At 43.3% G+C, this 16328-nt stretch overlaps 2 protein-coding genes across 2 annotated transcripts; both read left to right on the forward strand.

The window, feature by feature from the left end:
* Positions 1–1557: 1557 nt before the first annotated feature.
* On the forward strand, positions 1558–8450 carry LOC128634035 (uncharacterized; the record flags this gene model as incomplete). Its single annotated transcript, XM_053683816.1, has 3 exons — positions 1558–1658; positions 2084–2355; positions 7497–8450. Coding segments are annotated over exons 1-3 (1230 nt in total), but the record flags the coding sequence as incomplete, so codon positions are not given.
* Positions 8451–14100: 5650 nt separating this feature from the next.
* Positions 14101–15607, forward strand: LOC108271621 (odorant receptor 131-2-like). The gene is made up of 2 exons (XM_017479296.3): positions 14101–14292; positions 14888–15607. Exons 1-2 carry the CDS (start codon positions 14131–14133, stop codon positions 15605–15607), a joined length of 882 nt encoding a protein of 293 aa, XP_017334785.2. The 5' UTR covers positions 14101–14130.
* The last annotated feature ends 721 nt before the right edge of the window (positions 15608–16328 follow it).

Here is a 16328-nt window from a genome sequence, read left to right on the forward strand (position 1 = left end):
TACCTCCGACCGGTTTTGAAGTACGAGAGGTTGTTGATGAGGTGGAGAACTTTGTCTAAGGGTGTTCTTAGTCAACTTTCTCTTCCCCCGTGCAACAGACCAAGGTTCCCTCTGAGGCACTCCAGGGGTGTATAGCTAATCCAGGATTAGCTTCGGTTTTGCACCTAGTTTGTCCCATTGAGTTGAGATCTCTGGGTTAGTGCTTAAACCGTTCCAAGAAATAGTGGCATCATATTCAGCCACCTGAGTGCATGGTACAAGCAACGAGTCCAGAAACAATTCATCCTCCTTAATTTGATGGAGTGTGGAAATCCTCCCTTGGAGTTCAGCAACTTTTTGTCTGTGGCGTTCAAGACAGCTTAGTGCAGAAATAGCTGTATTTAGGCACCTGTCTTGACTCACTGATCCTCCATTTGTCATATTTGCAAATAAATTTCTTCTAAGAGTTTTCCATGCATGAACGGTGAAGTTCGATGAACCTCTCATTGTGGATCAGTGAGGAATACAAGAATATTATGTATACAGTTGGCAAAATGCAACGAACCTCTCACTGAGACAGATCAGTAAGGAATTAATGTTTATAAAAGTATCTCAAATAAATTAAGTAGAACTCAGTAAAAGAAAAAAAAGTGGAGGGGAAAAAGGCAGAGGAGAGAGAACAAGCTTCACTCCTTGAAGGTCATCTGTTTGCACCGACCCCTCACGAATACACTATCTGTTAAAGAATGGATTTATCTTTTGCAGTATTCCAGATGGACAAAAAGGGATCAAATTACAGCTTGTCATTCCTACATGCGTGTGAAAATAATTAATCCATTATGCTCATGATAACCCACTCAGTGGACATCTTGGTGGACTCAAAACTCTAATGAGGTTAGTTGACATTTATTACTGGCCTACACTGCGCTGCACTGGCCCATAAGGTCTATGATGTCAATAGACCTTATGGGCCCATTTCCTAAGAGTCACTAACATTTCTACCCACTTTATTATATAAAGTGGGTAGAATTGTTTCTGTTGGCTCGAATTTAGCCTATTACCCAAAAACATTTAAAACTCAACTTAGAAGCCAATACTCACATCTACCTCTGAGCCCAGTTGGAGATAGAAAAAATACACCAGCCGTGAGTGAGAAGAAGCAAGGGTCCAGCTTTATTGTTCCATTCCACCACACGAGATCCACACCGATGAGAATTCTCAAAAGTGATCCCAATACCCTGAGCTTAAGCTCCAGTATTTATACTGTATTTACACACTAGATAACCCATAGGTTTCCAGAAAAGGCCTATTTCACTTACCCATAGAATTGAAACCAGGGGTTTTAATTTACACATAAAATCAGAACCCAGGCATTTCCAACAACCCAGGAAACAAAAACCCAGAGTTTCTAGTTACCTAGGTTGTCAAAAACCAGGATTCTCATTTACCTAGGGGGTCAAAAACCAGGATTCTCAATTCCCTAGGTAAAAAAAATGACGTAGACAAGACGACTAAACAACCGGGAGGGACCTTGGTCTTATCGTTATCTCGAGGGGTGGGGGGGGGGGGGGGGGGGGGGGCAGTTTGACCCAGCCACCCTTATAACTGGCTTTCTTCATGGTTCTCTAAAAATTAAGGCTTTCCTTGCGAGACGAGAATCTTCACCACCTGAATCATGAGTAAGTTATATTTTCCTTTTTTCCCTGTATTTCTTGTTTATAATTTATTTTCATATTTGCACTATATATCTTATTTTATATATATTTATACTACTTGAAAAGCGGTTTACTGTACTTCCAACTTCTTAATATCATTACAGTTCTACTGTCCTGCATATCCTACTATTCTGTTTTTTATAGAGTTTCTCTATTACTATAAGATTTTATTAAAGTTATTCATGTGTGTGTATGAGGAAGAGAGTGTGTGTGTATGTATGTTGTGTCTACTTGCCCGTCCTTGACTGTACGAGTGTGTGTGTGTGTGTGTGTTTTTAGCACTCCTCAGCTCGTACACTTCTTTTTGACTTTTTTGACTATTACTGCTCTTAAATTGCTCGTAATTCCAATCTGTCAATGTCCGCCTAATCCCGCTTCTATGTGTCTAGGTGCCGGTGCCCGTCGTCAGTCCCCTCTCTCTCCGTTACTGGACCTGGATCAGGATTTGGACCTGGATCTGGACACTCATTACCAGCTTGTGCATCTCACTGCTGATATCATGATGCTACTTAACTATCTTCGCAGCAACCCCCCTAAGAATAGAGATCCGGGGTTCCCCCCTCTTCTTCGGTACAGAATCTGCCCCACGAACGTGCGTGTTGACGCCTCTACACAGTCAGACCCAGAACCCCCCTCTAGCTTCCAATCCGAGGATGATGATGTTGTCTTCTCTGATCCGGGCCACGACCATCCGTCCCTCTTCTCACCCACCAGTCCGCCCGACTCTCAGTGGTCCGTTCACTTCACCCACCCTGATTTCCCCATGTCCCCAGGACGCACCCCATTTTCTTCCCCCTCTTACTCTCCTCCAGACTACGCACCCACCCGTCCTGTGAATTACCAATAAAATTACATTTTTACTCATACTCAACCTCCCTCGTGTTTATTTCATGTCATTTTTATCCACAACATTTCCCTTGCCTGTAGCCAAGGTACCTCAGATTTCTCACATCTTAGTTGAAGGTGGGGAACGACGGTCTATTTAGTGTCTGACAGAGGAATTCAGTTCACCTCACATCTCATCAATACGATCTGCAAGCAATGTGGAGTCATCCAAAAACTTACCACTTCAGCTCATCCACAAATCAACCTCACTGAACACATCAATCATACTCTCAGAACTATGATTTCCTTGTATGTGAATGACCAATATCAACAATCAACATTGATGGCTAGCAGTTTAGTTTTGCTACTGATTCTGCTTGGCAGGTAAGCACAGGTTTTACTTCCACTGGGTGAAAGCCTGATCCTAAAAGTCTTGCATACCCACTGCTGGAGAGATTTGGGGAGTTGATGAGATCTGTACACAGGAATGTGGAACGAGCTCAAGAACAACAGAAACACTATTGCAACCCGTGAAGAAGAGAGTCCAACTCCAAGTAAGTGACTTGGTAAAAAAAAAAAAAAAAAAAAAAAAAAAAAAAAAAGAGGGAGTAGAAGAGGAAGAGCAGATCAGTTTGTAAACCTCAAGGTGTGTAATGATGCCTTAGCTAAATCCTGGTTTGAGAAACTGTTAGGATAAAGCAAATAACAGCTTCTATTATCCCCTTTTTCTCCGTCAGCCTTTTCAGCCTGTTGGTTCATTTACTCAAAAGAAAAACTAGCACATGGGGTTTACCACGTAGAGTATGCAGGCCTGGAGAGTCTAAATGAACACACTGGCAACCAGAACAGTTCAAATAGACATCTGGTTTAATGCAGATTTCACAGAGGTTTATATAGACATATACAGAGGTACAAATAGCCGGGGTAGGCGCACTACTGTGTGGAAATAATATGGCAGTTGAACTGTCTGGCCACATACGTGAAAAACATCTTAGGCAATACAAGAATGTACAGGTTTCTGAACATATATGGTATCTGTTCGCTTAACAGACACAGGAAGTTCCTATGGTGACATATTAACTGGCACGTACACAACAGACAAGTCTGAAAAGTTCATGAGACAGGAATTAAACTATAACCTAAACATACTTATACATATCTGAGGGAATAGAGAATAGAGAGTTTCCGACAGAAACTCTTTGTGGATTTCTGCTCAAATAAGTAAGTGATGTTCCCTTTCAAAGGGAACTTCAACGTTGCATTTAGCATAACAGTATGAGTATGGGAGCGCCTTGCGCGCGTGACCAGTATCTGAAGCTTGTGTAAAATCATGCCTCTACTTATAGGCCTGCCATGATCAGGTGACGTGGCAATTAAGTGCGTCGCATGATATATATATATATATGGCACCTGTGAAGCACGACGCCAGCCTTATTATCTTCAGCGAGACTGCATGTCTGTTGTTTGTGTGACAAAAGAAAAAGAAACGCTTAATTTCTACTCTATATTTCTCAATATCTCTCAACTTTTCTATCCCTTTTTTTAGAAAAAGAAAAGAAAAGAGAGTGAAAGAATGAGCGAGAGGGATTTCAGGAAGTCTGTTACGCCTTGCTCCCGTTTCATCACGGGAGGAGACAGACATGCTTTCTGCATGAAGTGTTTGGGTGTAGAGCCCTCGAGGGGTCTGACTGTCAGCATTGTGAACGTTTCACGATTAGGCAATTACGCTCTCGGCTAGCTCTCTTCTCGTCCGAAGGGAGTTGGGTTTCAGAGCCTCGCGGATCTGGGCCAGCCGCTGCCGAGGCAGCCAGCCTGCTCAGGTCCTGGGGTTCTTGTATGGATTTGGAAGAGGAGCCGGAGACGAGTGCTGCTCTATCTCTTGCTCTGTCTTCCGGGTCTGGCTGTCCGCCTGACCTTAGAGCTCGCGTCGCAACTCCTCCTTCCCCTATGGAAAGCTAAAACACACTCGCTGACTCCGAGGAGTCGGTAGAGGGTGCCATTGCACCAAAAAGCGACAGCGGCTCTCAAGCATATAAAGAGCTGCTTGAGGTAATCACTAGGGCAGTTCAAAAGTTGAATATAGACTGGCCCGGGGAAGAGGAAGTGGCTTGTAGCAGGCTGGATGAGCACTTCCTCTCCAGTGAAAATAAATATAAAGCTCCCTCACACCGCAGAAAACTCCCCTTTTTTCCAGAAGTGCATGAAGAAATATTACGCTTCTGGAGAAAACCATACACGAGCCGTGTTTATAACCCCGCAACATCTGATTACTCAGCTATCATGGGGAGTGAGCAGCACGGCTATGTAGCGATGCCAAAGGGGGATGAGGCGCTTGCGAGCCACCTCTCTCCATCAACTGCAGGTAATTTAGGGAGGCCAAGTTTACCTTCGAAGCCATGTAAAGCCACTTCGGCGTTGGTGGGCAAAGCCTATGCGGCAGCGGGTCTTGCTTATGGGTCCCTGCATACAATGTCAGTGTTGCAGGCCTACCAAGCAGACCTGCTGAGTGAGCTAGATACTGGTGAGGGAATTGGGCCCAAGGCAGTGGCAGAGCTGAACCGCGCCACAGATTTATCTCTCCGGGCAACCAAACAAATGGCCCGCCATATCGGCCATTCAATGGTTAGCCTGGTTGTGGCAGAGAGGCACCTATGGCTCAACCTCTCAGGGATGGGGGACAAAGATAAGGTCTCCTTGCAGAACGCCCTGTTAAATCTTCCGGCCTGTTTGGCGGCGCGGCCAATGCCATCGCCGACAGGTTTTGTGAGGCAAAACAGCAAACGGCGGTGTTCAGCCAGTTCCTTCCCCGTCGTGTCGAGTTCGCACGGGCTTCCATGAGTGGAGCCCAGGCCAGCGCTGGTGCGAGGGAGACGCAGAAGACGAGTGTGGCGGCCTGCCCCCCCCGCAGAAATCCAGGGGGACCGGGCGGCCACAGCCACAGCCTGCTAAGAGGCCTGATCTAAGAATGAACATAAAAGCAAAGCAGGCAAGTAAGGAACGGTCCTGATGGGCCACGGAGGGTCGTATCAGGGGACATGAGACTGCTAGGGCAACTAGCCCCCAGTGCTACTGTAGGGCCTGCCCTGGCCAAGGCCATCCAATGTTTTCAGTCTTCTCTGGTCAGCGAGCTGTCACAGGGCAACGGAAATCTGATGCTTTCCCTCCAACGAAATGTGGAAAAGCTAACATCACTGAAAGACCATTTGGCAGCATGGAAACTACTAAAATGTGTCCCCATGGGTTCTGTCTACCATAGAAAAGGGTTACCGGGTACAGTTCAGAGGTGTGCTCAGCACAGAGCAGAGCCCAATGTTAGCGCAGGAAATAAGTTCCCTTTTGGACAAAGGGGCCATAGAACTTGTACCCGTTCCCTAATGGAGGGAGGTTTTTACAGCCGTTATTTCCTGGTCTGCAAAAAAGATGGGAGTATGCAGCCAATTTTAGCTCTGCATCATGTGAATCGTACTCTTCGGACATACAGGTTCAAGATGCTGACGCTCAAACTTATCGTGCCACAGATTCAGTTTGAGGACTGGTTTGTGACGATAGATCTGAAAGATGCATATTTCCACATAGGAATATGGCCCAGTCACAGGAAGTTCCTGAGGTTTGCGTTTGGAGAAAACACATACCAGTTTCGGTTCCTCTCTTTGGGCTAGCTTTATCCCCTCGTACCTTCACAAAGTGCATGGATGCTGCTCTGGCTCCCTTGCGACTCCGGGGCATACGTGTACTAAACTACCTGGATGACTGGTTAATTCTAGCATGATCCAGGGAACAGGCGGTTCAACATTGAGATGTTGTTCTCGCCCACATGAGGAGCTTGGGGTCAGGTTGAACCTCAAGAAAAGTATGCTTTCTCCAGGGCAGAGGACAACTTTTCTAGGGGTTATATGGGATTCTACTTTGATGAGGGCGTTTCTATCCCCAACACGCGTAAAATCGATCCTATCAACTTTGAGCAAGATAAAGCTAGGTCTGGGCATCCTCTCCAGCCTTTACAAGAGGCTGTTGGGCCTTATGGCAGCAGCAGCCAACATCATTCCGTTGGGCCTATTGCACATGAGACCGTTTCAGTGGTGGCTGAAAAGTCGAGGATGAAACCTCTGAGAGTAATCAGTGTCACGTGGCGATGCCTACGTGCTCTGAATATTTGGAGGTGCCCGCAGTTCCTAGCCTCGGGTCACACTCTAGGGGTGCCCTCAGTGGCTGGGGTGCAGTCTTAAATGGCTGTCCAGATCACGGTCTTTGGAGTGGCCCTCATCTGGAGTGGCATATAAATCTCCTAGAGATGTGGGCCGTATTCCTAGCACTGAAGTTCTTTCTTCCTCAATTGAGAGGTCACAATATGCTAGTTGTGTCAGACAACACAGCTGTGGTCTCATATATCAACCACCAGGGAGGGTTACGTTCACGCCCCCTGTTCAGGCAGGAGCAACTAATCCTTCTCTGGGCAGAGGGAAAGTTCTTGTGAGTGCAATGTACATTCTGGCAGCCGGAATGTAGGGGCAGATGTGCTGTTGAGGCAGGGGTTGAAGCCCAGGGGTGGGAGGCTCCATCCACAAGTGGTGGAGTCCATATGGCGGAGGTTCGGACAAGTGGAAGTGGATGTGTTCGCCTCTGAGGAGACAACACACTGCCCGCTGTGGTTCGCACTCACTCCTCCTGCACCATTGGGGCTGGACGCCATGGTGCACACATAGCCTAGGTCACGTCTATATGCCTTCCCCCCAATCGCTCTGCTCCCATAAGTTCTAGCGAGAGTTCGCCAAGACCGTCTACGTTTGCTGCTAGTAGCACCTTATTGGCCAGCTCGAATATCTCGGAGATAATGTCCTTGCTCGACGGCACTCCTTGGGAGATTCCCATCCGCAGGGACCTACTGTCTCAAGCGGGAGGGCTGATTTATCACCCTCGGCCAGAACTGTGGAAACTGTGGGTCTGGCCCCTGAGGGGCACCAGCTCATAGATTCTGGTCTCATAACTGAGGTTGTAGAGACCATGTTAAATGCTAGAGCACCATCCACAAGGAAACTGTACACGCTCAAGTGGTGGCTTTTTGTCTTGTGGTGTGAGGAACGTCAGCTAGACCCAGTGAATTGCACAATAGCTACAGTCCTGGAGTTCTTACAAGAACATTTCTCAGGAGATTTGGCTCCTTCTACAATCAGGGTTTACGTGGCCGCCATTTCGACCAGCCACAGCCCTGTTGATGGAGCCTCTGTGGGGCAACACCCTCTAACTTCGACGTTCATGCGTGGTGTCAGACAGCTGAGGCCCATCTGCAGGGCGCGAATACCTTCCTGGGACCTTTCTGTGATCTTGGAAGGTCTGTCAGGGGCCCCATTTGAGCCCTTAGAGTCAGCCTCTGGGAAGCTTCTGACTCTAAAAGTAGCTCTTCTACTGTCCCTGACATCTCTCAAGCGAGTGGGAGATCTACAAGCTCTCTCGGTTGCCCCCTCCTGCCTTGACTTTGCCCCTGGACTAGCCATGGCCTTCCTGTATCTTAGGCCAGATTATATTCCTAAAGTGCCTACATCGGCTGCCCACCCTGTGGTGTTGCAGGCTTTCTGCCCTCCTCCATTCCTCACACCGGAACAAGAGAGGATGCACCTGCTGCGTCCAGTAATGGCTCTCTGTACTTACGTCCACCGCTCCTGCCAGTGGTGTAAGTCGGAGCAGCTGCTATTCTTCTTTGGTGGCAACAGTAAAGGTGATGCTGTGTCAAAGCAGAGCATCTCTAACTGGATAGTGGAAGCAATCTCTATGGCTTACGAGGCACGTGGTCTCGCCACGCCTCTGGGCATAAGAGCTCATTCCACTAGGGCAGTCGCCTCCTCAAAGGCTTTGTTGAAAGGGGTATCCTTGCAGGATGTGTGTGCGGCTGCAGGGTGGTCTACGCCACACACATTCATTCGTTATTACAGCCTGGATATTCATTCCACCCGGGGCTCGAGTGTCTTACAGTGACCCTCGGGCTTGGGTATTTTTGAATAGGCCGTACCCTCATTATGACTGAGTGAGTATTCCAGTTCCCATACTGTTATGCTAAATGCAACATCGAAGTTCCCTTTGAAAGGGAACGTCGGGGTTACCCTGTTCCCTGAGAAAGGAACGAGACGTTGCATAGCATTGTCATACCAGGGCAGGCCTGTGAATTGTGTCTTCGCTTCAGATAATAGAGGCTGGCGGCGTGCTTCACAGGTGCCATATATATATCGTGCTATGCGCTTAATTGCCACGTCACCTGATCATGGCAGACCTATAAGTAGAGGCATGATTTTGCACAAGCTTCAGATACTGGTCACGCACGCAAGGCGCTCCCATACTCATACTGTTATGCTAAATGCAACGTCTCGTTCCCTTCTCAGGGAACAGGGTTATATGCGTAACCCCAATGTTTTTTAAGTAGCTTAGGCTATGTTATAACATAAACATCTTAGTAAATTTAAATAAGCATAGTTTAGTATGGTTTATATGGAGCCAAGGATTATTATCATTCAAAAATTAGTAAATGTAATAGCAGGTTTCTTTTTATTAGTAAATTTCAACACTATAAAAAGTACACATCATCTAATGTTATTTATTGCTTCCACTTGGATGATTTCACAAATCATTATAAATGAATGGCAACTAACACCGTTCATGGTTCCAACCAGAAGTAGAACTCCAGTGGGTACATACACTTACATCAGCCTTTATCAAGAGTGACCTAGCAGAACCCAACGTAACTGATTTATGTGCACACACACACAATCCATATGCCTGACTGAGAAACACAAACACTGTGAACCTAGAAAACTTTAGTGAAACACTTTTCTTTCAAAACTTTTCATAATAAATAATTTATGCTATTAGGCTATTATATTAAAGCCAAGAAAATAAAAAAAAAACAGTGTAATGTTGAAAACAACCCATCCATAGCAAAATCAAATCAGTTTAAAGTGCAAACGCATATGTTGCTGTGAAAAAGCATTTCTTTTGTTTTTGTGTATCTCATACTAAACTATTTTAGATCTTCAAGTGAAATACAACATAAAACAAATACAACCTGAATAAACACACAATACAGATTTTATTTTTTTATTGAAGCAAAAAAAAAGTTATCGAACACCTATCACCCATGTGAAAAACTAATTGCCCCCTTAAATTTTAAATCTGGTTGTGCCACCTTAGCAGCAATGACTGCAACTAAATGCTTAACTGGAGGTCAGTCGTTCACTTACTTCTAGGATTAGGACTTACTCCTATGCTTTGGATAATGGTCTCACTGCATAATCCAGCTTCTCTTGAGTTTCAACCTACAGACTGAAGACCAGACATTCTCATTTAAGATTATCTGGTAGAGAGCAGAATTCATGTTTCCCTCAATTATTGCAAGTTGCCCAGGCCCTGAAATAGTAAAGCAGCCCCACACCAGCACACTTCCACCACCATGCTTGACTGTAGGTATGATGTTCTTTTTGTGGAATTCTGTGTTTGGTTTATGCCATATGTAATGGGACCCCTGTCTTCCAAACAGTTCAACATTCGACTCATCATTCCACAGAGCAGTCTTCTAAGGTTTATTTCTACTGGTTTATCCTATCAGTCTTATAAGGATTGAGGACCATCAAGGTGGGTTTTGGCAAAATTCAGATGAGCCTTAATGTTCTTATGAGTTAACAGTGGTTTTTACCTCAGTGTTCTTCCATGGATGCCATTTTTGCCCTGTGTCGTTCTGATAGTGGAGTCATGAACAGTGAAGTATGTGATTGTTGGTATAGGGCCTGATATGTGCAATTTGACTGAGGTGGTGTCAGATAGTTGACCTTTTGACCTTTATTGATGCAAGAGAGGCCAGTAGTTCCTTTGATGTTGTTCTTGGCTCTTTTGTGACTTACTGGATGAGTAGTTGCTGTGCTCTTGGAGGATTTTTGAAAGGTCAGCTACTTCTGGCAAGGTTCACTGCTCTGCTGAGTTTTCCATTTGGAGATAATGACTCTTACTGTGGTTCTTTGGAGTCCCAGAGCCTTTGAAATAGCTTTGTAAACCTTCCCAGACTGACAGACCTTCTTCCTCATTATTTCTGGAATTTCATTCTATTTTGGCATAGTGTGTTACTTGGGAAGACCTTTTAACCAACTTCATGTTGTTGAAAAATTCTATTCAAGTGTGTATTAGACTGAACAGGGTTTGCAGTTCTGGTTGTGACTAGTCTAGCTTTGATTTCATCTCCGCTGGGCACAGCACACACATACTTATGGCACCACACACACACACACACACACACACACACACACACACACACACACACACACACACACACACACACACACACACACACACACACACACACACACTTACCATGCTGATCTCCTTCCCCTCCATTATTGGCAGAGCGGGTGCACACGCAGCTGATTGCCCATGGACAGTTCCACACACTGCATTCCCCTTCCTGCAGTTACAAAAAAACCCAGTTCCAAAAAAGTTGGTACCATATGGAAAATGCAAAAAATAAAAATAAAAACGTGTCATTTGAAAATTCAGCTCACCCTGTTTTGAAAACACATTATTAACACTGATGACACCAGTTGGTTAAGTTTAGCAAGTGGAATTTTTCCCCATTCATCCATTATGCATTTCTTCAGCTGCACAAATGTATGGTGCCTTCAGTGGGTTATTTGACGCTTCATAATGCACCCCATTCTCAATCGGAGACAGGTCTGGACTGCAGGAAGGCCATGCTAGCACCCACACTCTCTGCTTATGCAACCATGTGCTTATAATCGGGGCAGAATGTGGTTTGGCGTTGTCCTGCTCTGGATGGCAGCATATGTTGCTCCAAAATATGTACATATCTTTCCGCATTAATGGTGCCCTCACAGATGTGCAATTTACTCATGCCATGGGCACTGACATACCCCCATACAATGACAGATGCTGTCTTTTGGACCTGACACTGATAACAGCTTTGATGGTCCTTTTCCTCTTTGGCCTGGAGAACACGACGGCTGTTACCTTTCAATGGGAACTCCACGTTTAGCATAACACTGGGAGTGCTCTTGCATGCAACCGGCATCTGAAGCTTGTGCAAAATAATGCCTATTTATAGGTCTGACGTGATCAGATGACATGGCAGTTAAGCGCGTCACGTGATATATATATGGCACCTGTGAATTGTGCCGTCAGCCGTATTATCTGCATGTCGGTTGTTTGTGTAAAGAAACAAAAAGATACTTCATTTCCTCTGTATTTTTTCTAAACAAATCTCTGGACTGTTCTATCCCTTTAAAAAAAAAAAAAAGGAATAAGCGAGAGAGAAAAATATGAGTGAGAGAATTCAGGAATTGTTTGACTGCGCATTGTAACGCTTACATTAGCCCATAATATTTTTATGTCAACCAGAATTTGGCACTTGACTCTGGTGTTATATACAGTTGTGTTGGACTGTGAAGTAATTTTCTCGTTTTCTTCTTAAGAAAGATCCGAGCAGGCACAAACTTGGAAGGGAGGAATAGTTTTATTGAAATTCCATGTACATTCTCAGGTGTTATCCCTTCACTGTTCAGTCCTCAACTAGGTGTAGTTCCTTCAATGTTCAGTCCTCAACCATCTTCCCTAAAGTAAAAAAGCTCTTTCTTAAAACATCTTACCCAGGTTGCTAACCCAAGGTCAACACACAGATAAAACTGTCTTCTAGACCTCTGAAAACACATTCCAGTTCCAAGGCCGGAGTATCCATGTATGGGATTTGGCAAGTGCCCAAGGGCACCAGCCAATGGTGGGCACCAAATGATTAAGATAACGACTAGACCTTGTTATATGTTCTATATATATTATTTACTGGTAGAGATGCAAACAGATACAAAATTAACCGTTTATACTAACTCTCTCTCTCTCTCTCTCTCTCTCTCTCTCTCTATATATATATATATATATATATATATATATATATATATATATATATATATTGTGACGACAGACTGGCGGCTGGGGCACAAAAGGGAAAGAGCGCTTCTCCCGCGACTGCCACTATGGTGCTGAAGAGACAGGTCTGCTTCAGCACCATCAATGTTTTGGACAGCCAGAGAGCACTTGGCTGCCAGGCGGGGCCACTGACACACATACGTCTGGCGGCTAATGATCAGCGCGGCCGCTCTCCACCATCTAGCAGCCGACGAGAGAGTATAAAAGGGCCATCCTCCGCTAGCAAAGGGAGAGAGGGCTCACGAGGCATGCATAATAATTTGTTTTGTGTTTCTTGCAGAGGATTCAGATGCGACGGAGGATTTCACCCGGATACCTATTTTTCATGCTATCAGCCATTGGCCGATAGTTTAAAAACATCTGACGATCAGAGCCGATTATATCCTGTCAATAAAAAGAGGGCGGGAAAACACATCGATTTCATGTGGTGTGTAAAGAAGATGTCTCTTGTGTGGAACGATGACAAAACTGCAGTTTGTAATCTCTGTAAGCTCTGCACTGCAAAAAATTTTACACCGGAAGTGAGCAGCAGTGAAGCAGAGGTTTCCGCGTCGAGTCCAATTTATTATTATTTTTTATCCCCGCACTGCCCGCTCACCCTGTGGGCACCACTCTCTTTTAATCTGGGCCGGTCCAGTTCACAATATATGCTCTTTGAGGATGTTTTCCTTAACACATGAATCCTGAAAAGTGATGCTCCAGAAAGTATTAAAATTACATACCATACTGTTAATATGAACAGTAAGAAGAGATATAATGAAAACCCATAACTGTTCGTCAGTTGTCATGTAGTCCTTAAGTAAAGCACTAATATTTTACTCTCCAAAGTTTTAGCAGTTTCAATTTTGGAACTTCCTTTAACATTAGCTAGTGTGAAGCTATTTACAGTACTCTGAATCACACAGTCTCTGTTTATTCTTAAATTAATCCTAATAAACATTGAATATGCATTTGCATCTTTACCTTGTTCCTACACCCACCTTACACTTTTTACAATGGAAAGAATCCAACTACATCTTTCAGCTCACATACTGATGGAAATTATATAGCTTACTTTTTCTTCTGAGACATAAGGTTGTGCTGAGCAAGGTTGAGATGATCCCTATAGAATTCTTACACCCTTCACCCATCAACCATGTTCATTAATTACAAAGTCACTCTATATAAGAGCCAGTTTGAACCTGTAGACAGAACAGACCAATGACACAAATGGTTAAGAGTCTACCACAGATTTTCTAGATCCATGGAATGAACTAGTGGATATATATATATATATATATATATATATATATATATATATATATATATATATATATATATATATATATATGCTTATTTTTGTAATTTGCTTTGTTTGTTTTTGATTTTGCTATTTATTTTAATCATGTAAAATTGTTTGCATTTTAGCTATTTATAAAAATCTATGTAATCTGTATATTGTTATTTAAAAATATTAATGGGTCTATTGAAATGTTTGTGTGAATGTATCGTTGCAACATTTATAGCCGTGTCTCCTCATTTTTCATAACACTTTCAGATTATGAACTCTCCTGCTGGCTCTACATATGGAAACTTCAACCTCAGCCTGCCTCAGAATGTTACTCCAAGGGACAGCTTTAGCAGTGCACTTACCAAAAACATAATGGCCATGCTAGTGTGGCTGGCCCTCAGCATCCTCAATGGTACCATGACATCCACGTTCTTTAGACACAGCTTTTTCTACGAGGACCCACGCTACATAATGTTTATTTACATGGTCATTAATGATGCAGTCCAGCTGACACTTGTAACAGGTCTGTATGTGGTAAGTGTTTAAACCAAGTTTCCATCAACTCCTCCAGTTCATGTAGGCCATTACAAAAACCTGTAGACTTTCAGAAAACTTTATGGGCCTTCTTTTGTCAATAATAGTAAACTATTTAGCATAATAAATATATGAATAACAAGAGAGTGCACACCTGTAAGCAGGTGACCAAATATATGAACAAATGAAAAAATTTTCATGATTATATTGAATTTTAATGATATTTATGTTCTAGGATCTTATAAGTATTGCCACACCAATATAATTACTATTGCCTAACTGACATCATGAACAAACGTTGAGTATAGACTGAAAATACACTAAATCATAGAATGTTAAAGCAATGTTTTTAGGCAAGCCAGTTAAACCATTTGTGATGCTATTGTAGACGTTGTGCTCAAAGCATCTCTCAGTCTGTCTCTATCAGTGTGTTTACTTCAAAACAAAGTCCAAATTTATCTGTTCAGTCTGTACTGTGCTTATCTGAAAATCTGTTTGTTATTGAATGTGCACTGCTGAAAACAGAGCGCATTCAGAATTGTACAGAATTGGTTTGTAATGTTCTTCATTTTTAAAACATCCATCCTTTCCTCAGGTGAGTTATGCTTTCTCCAAGATCCTGGTTTCTGCCTGTTGCCCATTTATCATGACCGCTGTTCTGACGACACGCTCTACGCCCCTCATCCTTGCCGGGATGGCAATCGAGCGCTACATCTCCATTTGCTTTCCCCTCCATTATGGGTACATGTGCACAGTGCAGCGCACCATCTGGATCATTGGGGTTATCCTTGTTTTAAGTATTGCACCCCCCCTCACAGACCTCTTTATAACACTTGCCAAGGAGCCTGCATCCTTTTTTGAAAGCTTTATCTTCTGTGACCATTCACTGCTTTTTCGTGATCGCTCCATCTACTACAAAAACTGTGCTTTTGACAGTGTCTATTTTTCCTTTGTCTTTTTGAGCTTGCTTTACACATACTTCAAGATCATGTTGACAGCACGAGCAGCCTCCACTGACCTGGTGTCTGTGAAAAAGGCACGGAACACGGTGCTGCTTCATGGTGTGCAGCTGCTACTCTGCATGCTGGCTTTTGTGGTGCCATCCATGCAGACTCCTCTAATCCACTTGTTTCCACAGTATGGTCTGGAGATACGCTACATTAACTTTCTGCTGGTCTACATTATCCCACGCTTCATGAGCCCTATGATCTATGGGGTCAGAGATGAGAAATTCAGAATATATTGGATTAGATACCTACTCCATATGGTCAAAAGGGTGAAAACTACTGAATACTTACCTCAACAACCAAAGTGAATTTCAAGGTGTATAGGACATTGATACTGTATATCCAATGTATTAAATATCATCATGTACAATGAGGTTACTTCACAAATATGAAGTGGTTAAGGAGAACTGGGGAAGTAAGGATATAGTAAGACTATGTCATTATTATTATTCTATTTTAATTAAAGAATATCTCTTATCTACAGACCTTTTATGGTTTTGAAAACACAACCTGCTTGCCTACTTTCCATCATCACCTCTCTTCCATGTAGGTCCTTAGAAAAGTAGAAAAAAAAGTACAAAGCAACCATTCTTAGTCATGTGTGGTACACCATTTTGATTATCACCCAATTTGATTATTTAACTACAATTAAATACAAGCAGTGGAAAGAAAAAAAAACAGTTCAGACCTTGGATGTGATGAAAAAGCAGAGAGCTCATTTAAAAAAGCTGTGCAAAAAAGGCTAAAATGAGAATGTGTAAAATGCTTCATCCTAATAAGAGCATCGTCACTGTTTTCCTGTTACTGAAACTAGTGCAGTATAACACTGAGTAATGGTAAGGTATGGTAATAGTTAAATACTGAAGGCAATCTTAATAGGAAACATTACTTCATCTATTCTTATTTGGGACATTCTACCAATAATTCCACTTCCAAAAATCTTGGGGGAAAAAAAGATAGAATTCTTGAATCTGAACATTTGTAAAACATGTTAAACTATGAGAAACACATATCATGCCATCTCAGCAT

The sequence above is a fragment of the Ictalurus punctatus genome, chromosome 11, assembly GCF_001660625.3.
Source record: "Ictalurus punctatus breed USDA103 chromosome 11, Coco_2.0, whole genome shotgun sequence".
In the NCBI taxonomy this organism is placed as follows: domain Eukaryota; kingdom Metazoa; phylum Chordata; class Actinopteri; order Siluriformes; family Ictaluridae; genus Ictalurus; species Ictalurus punctatus.